This window comes from Bufo bufo, chromosome 5, assembly GCF_905171765.1.
Source record: "Bufo bufo chromosome 5, aBufBuf1.1, whole genome shotgun sequence".
Classification (NCBI taxonomy): domain Eukaryota; kingdom Metazoa; phylum Chordata; class Amphibia; order Anura; family Bufonidae; genus Bufo; species Bufo bufo.
The window spans coordinates 4696722-4715309 of NC_053393.1; the positions used below are offsets into that span (position 1 = coordinate 4696722).

At 54.9% G+C, this 18588-nt stretch overlaps 1 protein-coding gene across 17 annotated transcripts in view; it reads left to right on the top strand.

Moving 5' to 3' along the window:
* Window positions 1–18588, top strand: part of SCRIB (scribble planar cell polarity protein) — a 140789-nt gene that overhangs the window by 77817 nt on the left and 44384 nt on the right. For 7 of the 17 annotated variants that reach the window (XM_040432462.1, XM_040432464.1, XM_040432473.1 and 4 more), the window contains 15 exons: window positions 2133–2474; window positions 6841–6915; window positions 7108–7155; window positions 8174–8212; window positions 8350–8451; window positions 8547–8594; window positions 8706–8850; window positions 10542–10713; window positions 10797–10874; window positions 10983–11168; window positions 11625–11723; window positions 12543–12682; window positions 12763–12800; window positions 15393–15467; window positions 16108–16159. In XM_040432462.1, coding sequence (XP_040288396.1) covers window positions 2133–2474; window positions 6841–6915; window positions 7108–7155; window positions 8174–8212; window positions 8350–8451; window positions 8547–8594; window positions 8706–8850; window positions 10542–10713; window positions 10797–10874; window positions 10983–11168; window positions 11625–11723; window positions 12543–12682; window positions 12763–12800; window positions 15393–15467; window positions 16108–16159 — 1639 coding nt within the window. Of the gene's footprint in view, window positions 1–2132; window positions 2475–6840; window positions 6916–7107; window positions 7156–8173; window positions 8213–8349; window positions 8452–8546; window positions 8595–8705; window positions 8851–10541; window positions 10714–10796; window positions 10875–10982; window positions 11268–11407; window positions 11491–11624; window positions 11724–12542; window positions 12683–12762; window positions 12801–15392; window positions 15468–16107; window positions 16160–18588 lie in introns of those variants that run through there. The other 10 variants (XM_040432476.1, XM_040432478.1, XM_040432479.1 and 7 more) reach the window with 7 other exon arrangements.

The following is an 18588-nucleotide window of genomic DNA, read 5'->3' on the forward strand; positions in this document are numbered from 1 at the left end:
ACAGTCTATTGCTCCCTGTTATCAGCCATTTCAGGGGAGAGGATGACTGTAGGACAGGAGAATACAGTCTATTGCCTCCTGTTATCAGCCATTTCAGAGGAGAGGATGACTGTAGGACAGGAGAATACAGTCTATTGCCCCCTGTTATCAGCCATTTCAGGGGAGAGGATGACTGTAGGACAGGAGAATACAGTCTATTGCTCCCTGTTATCAGCCATTTCAGGGGAGAGGATGACTGTAGGACAGGAGAATACAATCTATTGCCCCCTGTTATCAGCCATTTCAGGGGAGAGGATGACTGTAGGACAGGAGAATACAGTCTATTGCCCCCTGTTATCAGCCATTTCAGAGGAGAGGATGACTGTAGGACAGGAGAATACAGTCTATTGCTCCCTGTTATCGGCCATTTCAGGGGAGAGGATGACTGTAGGACAGGAGAATACAGTCTATTGCCCCCTGTTATCAGTCATTTCAGGGGGGAGGATGACTGTAGGACAGGAGAATACAGTCTATTGCCTCCTGTTATCAGCCATTTCAGGGGAGAGGATGACTGTAGGACAGGAGAATACAGTCTATTGCCTCCTGTTATCAGCCATTTCAGGGGAGAGGATGACTGTAGGACAGGAGAATACAGTCTATTGCCTCCTGTTATCAGCCATTTCAGGGGAGGATGACTGTAGGACAGGAGAATACAGTCTATTGCCCCCTGTTATCAGTCATTTCAGGGGGGAGGATGACTGTAGGACAGGAGAATACAGTCTATTGCCTCCTGTTATCAGCCATTTCAGAGGAGAGGATGACTGTAGGACAGGAGAATACAATCTATTGCCCCCTGTTATCAGGCATTTCAGGGAAGAGGATGACTGTAGGACAGGAGAATACAATCTATTGCTCCCTGTTATCAGCCATTTCAGGGAAGAGGATGACTGTAGGACAGGAGAATACAGTCTATTGCCCCCTGTTATCAGCCATTTCAGGGGAGAGGATGACTGTAGGACAGGAGAATACAGTCTATTGCTACCTGTTATCAGCCATTTCAGGGGAGAGGATGACTGTAGGACAGGAGAATACAGTCTATTGCCCCCTGTTATCAGGCATTTCAGGGAAGAGGATGACTGTAGGACAGGAGAATACAGTATATTGCCCCCTGTTATCAGCCATTTCAGGGGAGAGGATGACTGTAGGACAGGAGAATACAATCTATTGCCCCCTGTTATCAGCCATTTCAGGGGGGAGGATGATTGTAGGACAGGAGAATACAGTCTATTGCCCCCTGTTATCAGCCATTTCAGGGGAGAGGATGACTGTAGGACAGGAGAATACAATCTATTGCCCCCTGTTATCAGCCATTTCAGAGGAGAGGATGACTGTAGGACAGGAGAATACAATCTATTGCCCCCTGTTATCAGCCATTTCAGGGGAGAGGATGACTGTAGGACAGGAGAATACAGTCTATTGCCCCCTGTTATCAGCCATTTCAGGGGGGAGGATGACTGTAGGACAGGAGAATACAGTCTATTGCTCCCTGTTATCTTGTAGGTTGTAGACACATTGAACGTGGTGTTCTTTGGTGTAGGAGGTATGGGGCACAGGGTACCTCTCGCCTCCGTGATTATCCTGGTTGTTGGTGGATTTTTGTGCTGTATTTCCTTCTGGTCTGATGTCTTTTTCGGGGGCCCTGTTAGTGACCCCTTTCAATGTTGTGCACTGATCGGATTGGTCGCACTTTTCCCTGCGGTCTGTCAGGGTGAGGATAGCTCTGGGTGAATGGTTCCATCCAGGGACTGATTTACGGCCTCGACCTAGTCCCTGCTTACACTGCTGCTGGAGCTGTTACAGTGTATCAGTTCAGGACCGAAGACCGGACAGGAGAGTGGTGCATGCTGCTAACCATTATATACACTGATACATTGTAACAGACCCTCAGCAGTGTGTGCAAATGCCTTTTTAGCCTTTGAATGTTAGGAGGAAAGTGACTAATCACTGAAAGGAAGCAGAAATCCTGAAAATGGTGAAGGATACAAAACAGAAATCTTAATGAAGTTGGTTGTGGGGTGGTCTTGCGCTGTGTTCCCCCTCCATCTTGCCTTTTCTCTCATCTTTTACCCTCTCCTCCTCTGTTAATCTTGCAGCTCCCCTTGGGAATGGACACTGCCTGCCCTCCTGCTCCTGCCCCTGTCCCTGTGGCCCTTGTCCACCCTGTCCCTACAGTGGTAGCCAATGGCCCAGCCTGCCTTCCCGCCCCTCCGGTTACACCGCCACCCCATGCAGATGTGCCGGCGGAGGCCGTAGCCCCCTCCAGTGAGACGGATGCGGAGGATGTGCGTGTGGACTGTCAGTCCATCCTTTTCAGTGAAAACCCCTTTGTGTTGGCGAACAAGAGGCGGCTGGGCTCCGACAGCGTCTGTCTAGGTGGTCCTCCCACGGGATATGGCAACTCGGGGGTCCTGAAGACCACTGTGTACTCCAAGAAGGCAAGCGGCACCGTGTGTTTTGTACTGCACGTGTGTGGTGTCCCCACGTGTGAGCTTGCGTTGTCACATGGTAGCCTTGGCCAGCGGCGGGTCTGTAGCATGAGGTCTCATTCACTGGTTCTGTGGCCCCTCATGGTGGACACCGCTGTTTACATTGTGTCACGTCTGTGCTTTTTACCACATGGCCTGCACCCACGTATCCCACACGCTTCTGGCTGTAACAGTCACTGACACCCCGTCTGTCATGTGTGCACATCGTTGTCAGTCCGTGAGGTGGGGGTGGAGAATTTTACATTGACATTGCGGCTGCAGCGGGACGTTCGCTCGCTGGTGATGCGCCAGGTATCTACGAATGCCCCGAGGGATGCCACTAACCTCGGTGCTCCTCACAAGTGACCGACTGAGGCCCCCAACAACCAGACGTGATCAGGGGCAGCACCCTTCTTCAGAGGTGCACCCTCCTGTCATCTTCTCACCTTACTTGGGGAACCATGGACCTGGATTACCTGCAGCTGAGTCTGAGTGATATTTGGGGTCTCGAGGCTTAAACTTCCCCACAACACACACACACTCAGGTTAGATGATAGGAGTATTGTACATGTGACATGTCGGGTGATATCATCTGTGTGTCTTGAATGTACATGACCAGAGGATGCACAGGTGCAGGACACACGTTACATACTAGCAGCGGATGCACAGGTGCAGGAGACATGGTACATACTAGCAGAGGATGCACAGGTGCAGGAGACATGGTACATACTAGCAGAGGATGCACAGGTGCAGGAGACATGGTACATACTAGAAGAGGATGCACATGTGCAGGAGACATGGTACATACTAGCAGAGGATGCACAGGTGCAGGAGACATGGTACATACTAGCAGAGGATGCACAGGTGCAGGAGACATGGTACATACTAGCAGAGGATGCACAGGTGCAGGACACACGTTACATACTAGCAGCGGATGCACAGGTGCAGGAGACATGGTACATACTAGCAGCGGATGCACGGGTGCAGGAGACATGGTACATACTAGCAGAGGATGCACGGGTGCAGGAGACATGGTACATACTAGCAGAGGATGCACAGGTGCAGGACACACGTTACATACTAGCAGCGGATGCACATGTGCAGGAGACATGGTACATACTAGCAGAGGATGCACAGGTGCAGGAGACATGGTACATACTAGCAGAGGATGCACAGGTGCAGGAGACATGGTACATACTAGCAGAGGATGCTCGGCTGCAGGACACGTTACATACTAGCAGAGGATGCACATGTGCAGGAGACATGGTACATACTAGCAGAGGATGCACGGGTGCAGGACACACGTTACATACTAGCAGAGGATGCTCGGGTGCAGGAGACATGGTACATACTAGCAGAGGATGCACGGGTGCAGGAGACATGGTACATACTAGCAGAGGATGCACGGGTGCAGGAGACATGGTACATACTAGCAGAGGATGCTCGGGTGCAGGAGACATGGTACATACTAGCAGAGGATGCACATGTGCAGGAGACATGGTACATACTAGCAGCGGATGCACGGGTGCAGGAGACATGGTACATACTAGCAGAGGATGCTCGGGTGCAGGAGACATGGTACATACTAGCAGAGGATGCACGGGTGCAGGAGACATGGTACATACTAGCAGCGGATGCACGGGTGCAGGAGACATGGTACATACTAGCAGAGGATGCTCGGGTGCAGGAGACATGGTACATACTAGCAGAGGATGCACGGGTGCAGGAGACATGGTACATACTAGCAGAGGATGCTCGGGTGCAGGAGACATGGTACATACTAGCAGCGGATGCTCGGGTGCAGGAGACATGGTACATACTAGCAGAGGATGCACGGGTGCAGGAGACATGGTACATACTAGCAGAGGATGCACGGGTGCAGGAGACATGGTACATACTAGCAGCGGATGCACATGTGCAGGAGACATGGTACATACTAGCAGAGGATGCACAGGTGCAGGACACACGTTACATACTAGCAGCGGATGCACATGTGCAGGAGACATGGTACATACTAGCAGAGGATGCACAGGTGCAGGAGACATGGTACATACTAGCAGAGGATGCACAGGTGCAGGAGACATGGTACATACTAGCAGAGGATGCTCGGGTGCAGGACACGTTACATACTAGCAGAGGATGCACGGGTGCAGGAGACACGGTACATACTAGCAGAGCATGCACGGGTGCAGGACACACGTTACATACTAGCAGAGCATGCTCGGGTGCAGGAGACACGGTACATACTAGCAGAGCATGCTCGGGTGCAGGAGACATGGTACATACTAGCAGAGGATGCACGGGTGCAGGACGCACGTTATATACTAGCAGAGGATGCACGGGTGCAGGAGACATGGTACATACTAGCAGAGGATGCACGGGTGCAGGACACACGTTATATACTAGCAGAGGATGCACGGGTGCAGGAGACATGGTACATACTAGCAGAGGATGCACGGGTGCAGGAGACATGGTACATACTAGCAGCAGATGCACATGTGCAGGAGACATGGTACATACTAGCAGAGGATGCACAGGTGCAGGAGACATGGTACATACTAGCAGAGGATGCACGGGTGCAGGACACACGTTACACACTAGCAGCGGATGCACATGTGCAGGAGACATGGTACATACTAGCAGAGGATGCACGGGTGCAGGAGACATGGTACATACTAGCAGAGGATGCACGGGTGCAGGACACACGTTATATACTAGCAGCAGATGCACATGTGCAGGAGACATGGTACATACTAGCAGAGGATGCACAGGTGCAGGACACACGTTACATACTAGCAGCGGATGCTCAGGTGCAGGAGACATGGTACATACTAGCAGAGGATGCACAGGTGCAGGAGACATGGTACATACTAGCAGAGGATGCACGGGTGCAGGAGACATGGTACATACTAGCAGAGGATGCTCGGGTGCAGGAGACATGGTACATACTAGCAGAGGATGCACGGGTGCAGGAGACATGGTACATACTAGCAGAGGATGCACGGGTGCAGGAGACATGGTACATACTAGCAGAGGATGCACTGGTGCAGGAGACATGGTACATACTAGAAGAGGATGCACGGGTGCAGGAGACATGGTACATACTAGCAGAGAATGCACGGGTGCAGGAGACATGGTACATACTAGCAGCGGATGCACATGTGCAGGAGACATGGTACATACTAGCAGAGGATGCACATGTGCAGGAGACATGGTACATACTAGCAGCGGATGCACGGGTGCAGGAGACATGGTACATACTAGCAGAGGATGCACGGGTGCAGGGAGACATGGCACATACTAGCAGAGGATGCACGGGTGCAGGGAGACATGGTACATACTAGCAGCGGATGCACGGGTGCAGGAGACATGGTACATACTAGCAGAGAATGCACGGGTGCAGGAGACATGGTACATACTAGCAGCGGATGCACATGTGCAGGAGACATGGTACATACTAGCAGAGGATGCACATGTGCAGGAGACATGGTACATACTAGCAGCGGATGCACGGGTGCAGGAGACATGGTACATACTAGCAGAGGATGCACGGGTGCAGGGAGACATGGCACATACTAGCAGAGGATGCACGGGTGCAGGGAGACATGGTACATACTAGCAGCGGATGCACGGGTGCAGGAGACATGGTACATACTAGCAGAGGATGCACAGGTGCAGGAGACATATTGCATAGACGCTTATTCTCTGGAATGTCCCCTTTAAGAACCTTCCCAGATAACGATGCCACATTTAGACCCTGCAGCTTTTATCTCCCGGTCCCACATTCCGGCCCCTGGTCCCTCCGAGCACCTGTCCCCCGCAGCTCCCGGCCTTCAGTCTGACACTTGCCAGCAGCTGTCACTGACAAAGAGTTGTCACCGCTGGTGTGGGAAACACTCCCATCATCCCCCCAACCCCAGGAGCTTACAATCTTGTTTCCTTATCTCACACGAGGTATCACTCCCATCATCCCAGGAGCTTAGAGTCTAATTTCCCATCTGGTAATGTGTCGGCCATCCTCCCTGTCCCCAGGTGCCCCCATTGTCCCTGCACACTGACCTCACTAGAATGCTGAGCCTTGTGGTTCCACCAGAGCGGAGGGACCTGTTGGTGCAGTGATGTTTGTCTTGTTTCCACGTCCTTTCAGTAATGACTTGTGCGGTGTCTGTGCCGGTGACGGGCGGCCGGGGCGCTCGTGTGCTGCATGCTTCCTTCTGCCGTGGAGAAGGAATGAGCTGTGGATCTCTGCAGCGGATGGCGTCGTCCTCGGGCCGCATCCCTCACAGGGTGACGTGTCCCCTGGTTTCATAGTAATGTTCCCCTTATTTCTTTGCAGACACCATCTGTGGACTCTACAACTGGAAGCAAGAGGGACGCCGCGTCTTCGCCTTCCCCCTCGAGTGCGCAGCAGGTGAGCTCCTTGTCGGCTGTTACTGTAGAGACCCCTTTCCAACGCGGCAGACAAGTGATGCCCCCAGTCATGTATAAAAGCCCATGTCCTGCAGAGGGGACCCCGCAGCCGCCGGTCTGCTGTTACTCTAGAGACCCCTTTCCCTTCTGTTGTTTCTTCTGTGTGACACATTACTTTGCTCTTGTGTGTCAGGCGGCCCCAGCTCGCTCCTGTCGCCCCGCTGGCAGGGAGACCCGATTTGTAAGTGACCTGTACCTGCTTTCTGCTTCCAGCGGCCTCTGCCTGACGCTGGCTGCCGTAACCTTAATACTGATCTAATGGAGGAGGGGTGTTCTGCTGTGTCCTGCATGGTCTGTCCTCCGGGAGGGGTCGGGATACGTTGTGGGGGGCCCGTGCCTTCATGACGTCAGATCTGGGTTTCGGGATTTCACCCCATTATCGGATTACTGCCCGTGTAAAGGGCGGCGGGGATCTCTGCCGGGAACAGTCCCGTCCTAAGATGAGCGGTGCTGGAAGCGTGCGGCCACCATAGAATTAACAGGGGGATACAGTGGGGCGGAGGGGGCCCCGAGTCCTGAGGGTGAGGAGGGGGCCCCGAGTCCTGAGGGTGAGGAGGGGGCCCCGAGTCCTGAGGGGGCGGAGGGGGCCCCGAGTCCTGAGGGGGCGGAGGGGGGCCCCGAGTCCTGAGGGTGAGGAGGGGGCCCCGAGTCCTGAGGGGGCGGAGGGGGGCCCCGAGTCCTGAGGGGGCGGAGGGGGGCCCCGAGTCCTGAGGGTGAGGAGGGGGCCCCGAGTCCTCAGGGGGCGGAGGGGGGCCCCCCGAGTCCTGAGGGGGCGGAGGGGGGCCCCCCCGAGTCCTGAGGGGGCGGAGGGGGGCCCCCCCGAGTCCTGAGGGGGCGGAGGGGGGCCCCCCCGAGTCCTGAGGGGGCGGAGGGGGGCCCCCCCGAGTCCTGAGGGGGCGGAGGGGGGCCCCCCCGAGTCCTGAGGGGGCGGAGGGGGGCCCCCCCGAGTCCTGAGGGGGCGGAGGGGGGCCCCCCCGAGTCCTGAGGGGGCGGAGGGGGGGCTCCAGGCGGTCCTGCTGCTGCTGCTGCTGCTGCACATGTATGGCCCCTGCTCATACATGTCCGGAGTGTTGGCTTGTGTCTTTCTCATTGTGGCATCTCCTCTCTGGATGATGGGAGTAGTAGTTGCACCTGCATCTCTGTACTATGGGGGACACGACTAATCTGTTTAACATTTTATTTTCTTTTTTCTGTTTCAGGCGTCCATCAACTTTTTGAGCCAAGGCGACAGCCGACCGGTAAGTGCGGTCACATGACACAGCAGAGTGTACGCAGCTCTCCTGCCGGCCACTGCCCCTATTCTTTAGTCTTATCCGGGAAGCTTTTTGGGGGTCTGGGTTATGAAGGTCACATGTGGTTCACGTCTCCCCCGCAGACTACTCCCTCCTCCCCCAGTGATGGCCTCCTCACCACCACCCGGCAGGTGTATAAGACGTTTGCGGCTATTCCCTCCGTGCACCCCGGCCCCGAGCAGCAGGTAACCCTTCCACCTACGATGGTTCAGTGCGGAGCATCCGGTGTCTGCGCCAAACTTGTGACTCTAAGACGGACCCTTTTTCTTATCTCTTTCAGGATCCTTCAAGTCCCAGGACCCCCGAGCGTCCTTGTGTGACGCCGGAGGTGAGTGTCAGCGGAGGGGGTGCGTTCTACACGGCGGGGGGCTTTATACTTGGCGTATGTTATTTGAAGGGGTCATTCTGCCAGTTATGTGACCCCTGTTTTTGTTTTTAGGGTTTGGACAGCCCTGAGCAGCGATCCTTCAGAGAGAGACAAAAATACTTTGAGATGGATGTGAAACAGCAGCAAAGCGAGCGACCCCCGAAACGCGTGTCCCTGGTTGGGGAGGACGATCTGCGAAAAATGAAGGAAGAGGATGGTGGGTGCAAGTTGGAAGTGCGTCTCCTCCCTGTGACACCATTGACGAGCCGCGTGACCCCCACCAAGACAAAATACAACACGCTTCGTGCTCTCCCCATGACACCAGTGTACCTCATGTCCTTCCTGTGACATTGGCGGCGTGCCCTGACCCATCTCTGCGCCGAGCCGCGTGCCCTGACCCATCTCTGCGCCGAGCCGCGTGCCCTGACCCATCTCTGCGCCGAGCCGCGTGCCCTGACCCATCTCTGCGCCGAGCCGCGTGCCCTGACCCATCTCTGCGCCGTTGTCACGCCGCGTGCCCTGAACCATCTCTGCGCCGTTGTCACGCCGCGTGCCCTGACCCATCTCTGCGCCGTTGTCACGCCTCGTGCCCTGACCCATCTCTGCGCCGAGCCGCGTGCCCTGACCCATCTCTGCGCCATTGTCACGCCTCGCGTGCCCTGACCCATCTCTGCGCCATTGTCACGCCTCGCGTGCCCTGACCCATCTCTGCGCCATTGTCACGCCTCGCGTGCCCTGACCCATCTCTGCGCCATTGTCACGCCTCGCGTGCCCTGACCCATCTCTGCGCCATTGTCACGCCTCGCGTGCCCTGACCCATCTCTGCGCCATTGTCACGCCTCGCGTGCCCTGACCCATCTCTGCGCCATTGTCACGCCTCGCGTGCCCTGACCCATCTCTGCGCCATTGTCACGCCTCGCGTGCCCTGACCCATCTCTGCGCCATTGTCACGCCTCGCGTGCCCTGACCCATCTCTGCGCCATTGTCACGCCTCGCGTGCCCTGACCCATCTCTGCGCCATTGTCACGCCTCGCGTGCCCTGACCCATCTCTGCGCCATTGTCACGCCTCGCGTGCCCTGACCCATCTCTGCGCCATTGTCACGCCTCGCGTGCCCTGACCCATCTCTGCGCCATTGTCACGCCTCGCGTGCCCTGACCCATCTCTGCGCCATTGTCACGCCTCGCGTGCCCTGACCCATCTCTGCGCCATTGTCACGCCTCGCGTGCCCTGACCCATCTCTGCGCCATTGTCACGCCTCGCGTGCCCTGACCCATCTCTGCGCCATTGTCACGCCTCGCGTGCCCTGACCCATCTCTGCGCCATTGTCACGCCTCGCGTGCCCTGACCCATCTCTGCGCCATTGTCACGCCTCGCGTGCCCTGACCCATCTCTGCGCCATTGTCACGCCTCGCGTGCCCTGACCCATCTCTGCGCCATTGTCACGCCTCGCGTGCCCTGACCCATCTCTGCGCCATTGTCACGCCTCGCGTGCCCTGACCCATCTCTGCGCCATTGTCACGCCTCGCGTGCCCTGACCCATCTCTGCGCCATTGTCGCGCCGAGCCGCGTGCCCTGACCCATCTCTGCGCCATTGTCACGCCTCGCGTGCCCTGACCCATCTCTGCGCCATTGTCACGCCTCGCGTGCCCTGACCCATCTCTGCGCCATTGTCACGCCTCGCGTGCCCTGACCCATCTCTGCGCCATTGTCACGCCTCGCGTGCCCTGACCCATCTCTGCGCCATTGTCACGCCTCGCGTGCCCTGACCCATCTCTGCGCCATTGTCACGCCTCGCGTGCCCTGACCCATCTCTGCGCCATTGTCACGCCTCGTGTGCCCTGACCCATCACTGCGCCATTGTCACGCCTCGTGTGCCTTCCTTATTCCTCGTCTTTTTATTTCTCAGCCCGAAAGATCCAGATGAAGCGGGCGCAGCTGTTACGGGAGGAGGAAGAAGGAAACCCAGGCGACTCCAGTCCTAGGAAGGTGGGACCCAGCACCCCAACCAGCGTCTTCATTGAGGGTGTGGAGTACAAGGTGGAGCGTGTGGATGGTGGCAGTCTGTCCTCTCTGGCTGGGTGAGTACCTCCAGTCTGTCTGTGGGTGCCGCCGCTTGGTTTGGGGGTGTTGGGGGGGCTGCTGACGTCTCTGTGTCTTTCAGATTCTCTCCATCAGAGTCTCAGAGGAATTCTCTGGAGGATGCATACCGGCCGGAGCAGAGACCCAACTCCATGTCGGGGTGAGACAACTGCCTTTCCTGCCCGTGGCGTTGCGGGGCCCATGGGATTATATTTAGCTTATTTATTGCGCCCAGTTCTGCTCACTTTCTGCCTCCTTGTCCCTGTAGCCTGAGTCCTGTGTACCCCGGGGGCACAGACGGGGCGGCTCCAGTGCGCACTGCCAAAGCAGAGAGACGTCTGCAAGAGCGGCTGAGGGTGCAGAGCCCGGAGCTGACGGAGCAGGAGATGCAGCTGTCACCGGCGGAGCGCAGAGCACTGCAGGCGGAGAAGAGAGCCATGTGGAGAGCTGCCAGGTAAGAAGCTGCGCGGGGGAGGAGTCATCACTGCATCGTCCGGCCCCCGCTTATATCTGGAAAACGGACCGTGTCCCTCATTCTCCTTCTCCTCTGTGTATGTGAGATATTTGGGTCTCTGGTCTCTCCCCCCCCCCCTTACCTGTATTCTGTCGTCTCCTGCTTTCCTCCCCCTCATGTATATGAGATATTTGGGGTCTTTTGTCTCCTATAACCCCCTCTCTCCTCCTCCTGACCCCCTCCCCATCCTCGGTGTATGAGATATTTGGGGTTTCCCATGTCCTCCTGTCCCCCTCTCCTTGATGTATTTGGGGTCTCTGCTTTTTGTCTTACCTCTCGTCTCCCCCTCCTCGCTGTATGTGAGATCTTTGGGGTTTCTCCCTCTTCTTGATGTATTTGGGGTCTCCTCATTCTGTCTCTTTCTCTCCCCTCTCGCCTCCTCCTGCCCCCGGGCAGCTCTCTGGAGGACAGTATTAGGCAGTATGAACAGTCTTTGGCCAAGAAGCTTTACCTGTCCCGGCAGCAGCGGCCGCGAACCCCCGAGGACGGCAGCAGGTGTGAGCCGAACCCCCTCACTGTGCACCGTGCCCGGCTTGTAGCATGTCCAGCAAACGGGCAGCCGGGTCACAATGCATGTCACTGGGCAGCACACTGGCATGTACTAAGGCCCTGCGTCTGTCGTGTTCACCCATAACCTCCGAGTGCTGGTTTCCGTGTGTCAGCCGCTCACCTGAAGCCGGGCTCATCCTGTGTTTTGTGTAGTCACGTCTGACGCCCTGTCGTGTGCTCTTAAAGGGACACTACACCCACAATCGATCCGCCGTAACCTTTATCCCATACAACAGACTGAAGAGAGACGCCAGCGAATACATGAAATCACCCCCCATCTCTGTAGTGCCCTCTAGTGGTGGCTGCAGAATGTTATCATGCGCTATCAGAGCAGGGGGTTTGGAGCTGTGTTTCTCCCACAGTTCAGAATGTTGGACCTATTGATATATAAAAAAAAAGGAATGGTGTTGGAGGGCGGACATTGACGAGCCCTTTACGGAGCGGTGAAGCTTTCTGGAGCAGTCTTGGTTGGTGCATGAAGGACACGTTGCATGGGGAACATTCCCTGTAGATATCTGTCCCATCTTTCACCGTCATGGTGCCTGGGGGCAGCTGGTGCAAAGCTGCGGTCAATGCATCCTGTCCTAGTGATGACATCATCATTGTAATATGGCGGCCACTGTCATTGTTCTCCCTGCCGCCCATGCTACACCACATTTGTGATCTGGTGCATCCTCCGGGGGGCGGCTGCGGAGTCCAGGGTGTTTTGCGGGAAGGACGGAGCCTCCGGCGTTATTCCCGCTCTTATTTGACTCTGTGTTTCAGGATGAAGTCTCTGGAGCAGGACGCTCTGAAGGCGCAGGTCGTCATCGCCCGCTCCAAGGAAGGACGGAAACGCAGCACTTTGGAGCAGCTGGCAGAATCCCCGTCCCCAGCTCCCACCCCATCACCCACCCCTCTAGAAGGTAAGTACCTGCTGTGTGTCAGGGAGATGATGGGACCGGAGACTTGTACATGCATGTGACCTCTATACCTCTGTCCTTAGATTACAGCCCCCGGCTCCTGACGTCCCCTGGAAGATTGGTGAGTACTCTCATCATCTGCAGTACCTGAGATCTGTGCATCCCGTCAGCCATTACTGCCTGTCTGCTAACCTCATGTATGTCCTTCCTCACCCCTCACCTTTCTCTATGACCTTCCTCACCCCTCACCTTCATGTATGTCCTTCCTCACCCCTCACCTTCGTGTATGTCCTTCCTCACCCCTCACCTTCATGTATGTCCTTCCTCACCCCTCACCTTCATGTATGTCCTTCCTCACCCCTCACCTTCATGTATGTCCTTCCTCACCCCTCACCTTCATGTATGTCCTTCCTCACCCCTCACCTTTCTCTATGACCTTCCTCACCCCTCACCTTCGTCTATGACCTTCCTCACCCCTCACCTTCGTCTATGACCTTCCTCACCCCTCACCTTTCTCTATGTCCTTCCTCACCCCTCACCTTTCTCTATGTCCTTCCTCACCCCTCACCTTTCTCTATGTCCTTCCTCACCCCTCACCTTCGTCTATGACCTTCCTCACCCCTCACCTTCGTCTATGACCTTCCTCACCCCTCACCTTCGTCTATGACCTTCCTCACCCCTCACCATCGTCTATGACCTTCTTCACCCCTCACCTTCGTCTATGACCTTCCTCACCCCTCACCTTTCTCTATGACCTTCCTCACCCCTCACCTTCCTCTATGACCTTCCTCACCCCTCACCTTTCTCTATGACCTTCCTCACCCCTCACCTTTCTCTATGACCTTCCTCACCCCTCACCTTTCTCTATGACCTTCCTCACCCCTCACCTTTCTCTATGACCTTCCTCACCCCTCACCTTTCTCTATGACCTTCCTCACCCCTCACCTTTCTCTATGACCTTCCTCACCCCTCACCTTTCTCTATGACCTTCCTCACCCCTCACCTTCGTCTATGACCTTCCTCACCCCTCACCATCGTCTATGACCTTCCTCACCCCTCACCTTCGTCTATGACCTTCCTCACCCCTCACCTTTCTCTATGACCTTCCTCACCCCTCACCTTTCTCTATGTCCTTCCTCACCCCTCACCTATCTCTATGACCTTCCTCACCCCTCACCTTCCTCTATGACCTTCCTCACCCCTCACCTTTCTCTATGACCTTCCTCACCCCTCACCTTCGTCTATGACCTTCCTCACCCCTCACCATCGTCTATGACCTTCCTCACCCCTCACCTTCCTCTATGACCTTCCTCACCCCTCACCTTTCTCTATGACCTTCCTCACCCCTCACCTTTCTCTATGTCCTTCCTCACCCCTCACCTTCCTCTATGACCTTCCTCACCCCTCACCTTTCTCTATGACCTTCCTCACCCCTCACCTTTCTCTATGACCTTCCTCACCCCTCACCTTTCTCTATGACCTTCCTCACCCCTCACCTTTCTCTATGACCTTCCTCACCCCTCACCTTTCTCTGTCCTTCCTCACCCCTCACCATCGTCTATGACCTTCCTCACCCCTCACCTTCGTCTATGACCTTCCTCACCCCTCACCTTTCTCTATGACCTTCCTCACCCCTCACCTTTCTCTATGTCCTTCCTCACCCCTCACCTATCTCTATGACCTTCCTCACCCCTCACCTTCCTCTATGACCTTCCTCACCCCTCACCTTTCTCTATGACCTTCCTCACCCCTCACCTTCGTCTATGACCTTCCTCACCCCTCACCATCGTCTATGACCTTCCTCACCCCTCACCTTCCTCTATGACCTTCCTCACCCCTCACCTTTCTCTATGACCTTCCTCACCCCTCACCTTTCTCTATGTCCTTCCTCACCCCTCACCTTCCTCTATGACCTTCCTCACCCCTCACCTTTCTCTATGACCTTCCTCACCCCTCACCTTTCTCTATGACCTTCCTCACCCCTCACCTTTCTCTATGACCTTCCTCACCCCTCACCTTTCTCTATGTCCTTCCTCACCCCTCACCTTTCTCTATGACCTTCCTCACCCCTCACCTTTCTCTATGACCTTCCTCACCCCTCACCTTTCTCTATGACCTTCCTCACCCCTCACCTTTCTCTATGACCTTCCTCACCCCTCACCTTTCTCTATGACCTTCCTCACCCCTCACCTTTCTCTATGACCTTCCTCACCCCTCACCTTTCTCTATGACCTTCCTCACCCCTCACCTTCGTCTATGACCTTCCTCACCCCTCGGTGGTCATGTTATAGGTGTCACTGTTCTCGTCGCTTGTCCTGTCCCTGCAGAAGTCCTGGATTTGCTGCCAGTGTTGTCTGCGGGTTGTCCCCACATTGTGTTCCCACTGGTCACAGTATGATGTATCATGAGTGGTCACTGACCTCATGTGCTGTGGATGTGTGGACACCTCGCCCCATCGCACCTGCTGCATGAACCTCCTCCGGCGTCGGCCCCCGTACCCGCCCTGCTGCAGCCCTTTGAGGAGTTTGCGGTGTCGCTAGGCAGGATTCTGAGTACGGCTGATCTCCGGTCCTCCGCCTCCCTTCCCCCATACCATCTCCTCTCTGTGCTGCTGATTCCCGGCGGCAGCGCTTTCCTGTATTTGCCGCCTTCGCCTCTCTTGTGGCCCCGCTCATGCTTGTCGCCTTCTCTTACCGCTTGCTCTGCCTTCCAGTCTCTCTCAGACAAGAAGTTTGACTACAGAGAGTTTGCTGCTATCCCGTCTTCCAAACCCGTGTATGAGATCCAGGTACCGTGTTGCATGCTGGATCAGAACCAGTCTGTGAATGCAGATCCGCATTTGTCTGCCAGGGCCGTGCTCTCGCCTGGTGATGGGGGCAGCACTAGGGGCTGTTGTGATGGATGGTGGGAGTTGTGGTGTCTGGGTTTGGTGTTCTGTGAGGTGGGGGAAGGGCTATTGGTTTTATTAATGTCTCTTGGTGACATCACAGGTTATTGGGGCAGCAGCGATCCCATCTGCAGTCGTCTCTGATCTACAGGACACTTCTGTAGATGCATTTATTGTAATTATCTGGATCTTCGTTATACCCTGTGTTATACTCCACTCACATCCAGAGCTGCAGTCATTATCCTGCTGTTCAGAGTCTGTAGGGGCCGTTCATTGCTCAGAATCTCTCCTCGTTCATCAAGATGTGAATGCAGCTCTGGATGTGACTACTGGGTATAGTCTGCAACTCAGATCACAGTCCTGTGCATTATATTTGGGTGACTCCACCTTTTCTGCAGAGCTCGCTGTGCGTTTGTGGCCCCTCGTGCTGTGCTCCAGGTTTCTTGAACTTCACTGTTGCTTGTGTTGTGTTTCTATGACGTTTGGCTGCATGCACTTAGCAATTGTCTTTCATCTGCACTGACCCCTTTCTGGTCTCCAGTCCCCAGATGCAACGTCTGCTTCAAAATACACAGAAGACGGCAGAACATCAGGTAAGAGGGCGAAGATCTATGGAAAGGTTCGGGTAGGGCTGGATACTATGGATAAAGAGGACTGCTGGTGCAGGAGAGACACTGTATGACAGGATTACATAGAGGACTGCTGGTGCAGGAGAGACACTGTATGACAGGATTACATAGAGGCAGGAGAGACACTGTATGACAGGATTACATGGAGGACTGCTGGTGCAGGAGAGACACTGTATGACAGGATTACATGGAGGACTGCTGGTGCAGGGGAGACACTGTATGACAGGATTACATAGAGGACTGCTGGTGCAGGGGAGACACTGTATGACAGGATTACATAGAGGACTGCTGGTGCAGGAGAGACACTGTATGACAGGATTACATAGAGGACTGCTGGTGCAGGAGAGACACTGTATGACAGGATTACATGGAGGACTGCTGGTGCAGGGGAGACACTGTATGACAGGATTACATAGAGGACTGCTGGTGCAGGGGAGACACTGTATGACAGGATTACATAGAGGACTGCTGGTGCAGGAGAGACACTGTATGACAGGATTACATAGAGGACTGCTGGTGCAGGGGAGACACTGTATGACAGGATTACATAGAGGACTGCTGGTGCAGGAGAGACACTGTATGACAGGATTACATGGAGGACTGCTGGTGCAGGGGAGACACTGTATGACAGGATTACATAGAGGACTGCTGGTGCAGGGGAGACACTGTATGACAGGATTACACAGAGGACCGCTGGTGCAGGAGAGACACTGTATGACAGGATTACATAGAGGACTGCTGGTGCAGGAGAGACACTGTATGACAGGATTACATGGAGGACTGCTGGTGCAGGGGAGACACTGTATGACAGGATTACATAGAGGACTGCTGGTGCAGGAGAGACACTGTATGACAGGATTACATAGAGGCAGGAGAGACACTGTATGACAGGATTACATAGAGGACTGCTGGTGCAGGAGAGACACTGTATGACAGGATTACATAGAGGACTGCTGGTGCAGGAGAGACACTGTATGACAGGATTACATAGAGGACTGCTGGTGCAGGAGAGACACTGTATGACAGGATTACATAGAGGACCGCTGGTGCAGGAGAGACACTGTATGACAGGATTACATAGAGGACTGCTGGTGCAGGGGAGACACTGTATGACAGGATTACATGGAGGACTGCTGGTGCAGGGGAGACACTGTATGACAGGATTACATAGAGGACTGCTGGTGCAGGAGAGACACTGTATGACAGGATTACATAGAGGACCGCTGGTGCAGGAGAGACACTGTATGACAGGATTACATAGAGGACTGCTGGTGCAGGGGAGACACTGTATGACAGGATTACATGGAGGACTGCTGGTGCAGGGGAGACACTGTATGACAGGATTACATAGAGGACTGCTGGTGCAGGAGAGACACTGTATGACAGGATTACATAGAGGACTGCTGGTGCAGGAGAGACACTGTATGACAGGATTACATAGAGGACCGCTGGTGCAGGAGAGACACTGTATGACAGGATTACATAGAGGACTGCTGGTGCAGGGGAGACACTGTATGACAGGATTACATGGAGGACTGCTGGTGCAGGGGAGACACTGTATGACAGGATTACATAGAGGACTGCTGGAGCAGGAGAGACACTGTGACAGGATTACATGGAGGACTGCTGGTGCAGGAGAGACACTGTATGACAGGATTACATAGAGGACTGCTGGTGCAGGAGAGACACTGTATGACAGGATTACATAGAGGACCGCTGGTGCAGGAGAGACACTGTATGACAGGATTACATAGAGGACTGCTGGTGCAGGGGAGACACTGTATGACAGGATTACATGGAGGACTGCTGGTGCAGGGGAGACACTGTATGACAGGATTACATAGAGGACTGCTGGTGCAGGAGAGACACTGTATGACAGGATTACATAGAGGACTGCTGGTGCAGGAGAGACACTGTATGACAGGATTACATAGAGGACCGCTGGTGCAGGAGAGACACTGTATGACAGGATTACATAGAGGACTGCTGGTGCAGGAGAGACACTGTATGACAGGATTACATAGAGGACTGCTGGTGCAGGAGAGACACTGTATGACAGGATTACATAGAGGACCGCTGGTGCAGGAGAGACACTGTATGACAGGATTACATAGAGGACTGCTGGTGCAGGGGAGACACTGTATGACAGGATTACATGGAGGACTGCTGGTGCAGGGGAGACACTGTATGACAGGATTACATAGAGGACTGCTGGAGCAGGAGAGACACTGTGACAGGATTACATAGAGGACTGCTGGTGCAGGAGAGACACTGTATGACAGGATTACATAGAGGACTGCTGGTGCAGGGGAGACACTGTATGACAGGATTACACAGAGGACCGCTGGTGCAGGAGAGACACTGTATGACAGGATTACATAGAGGACTGCTGG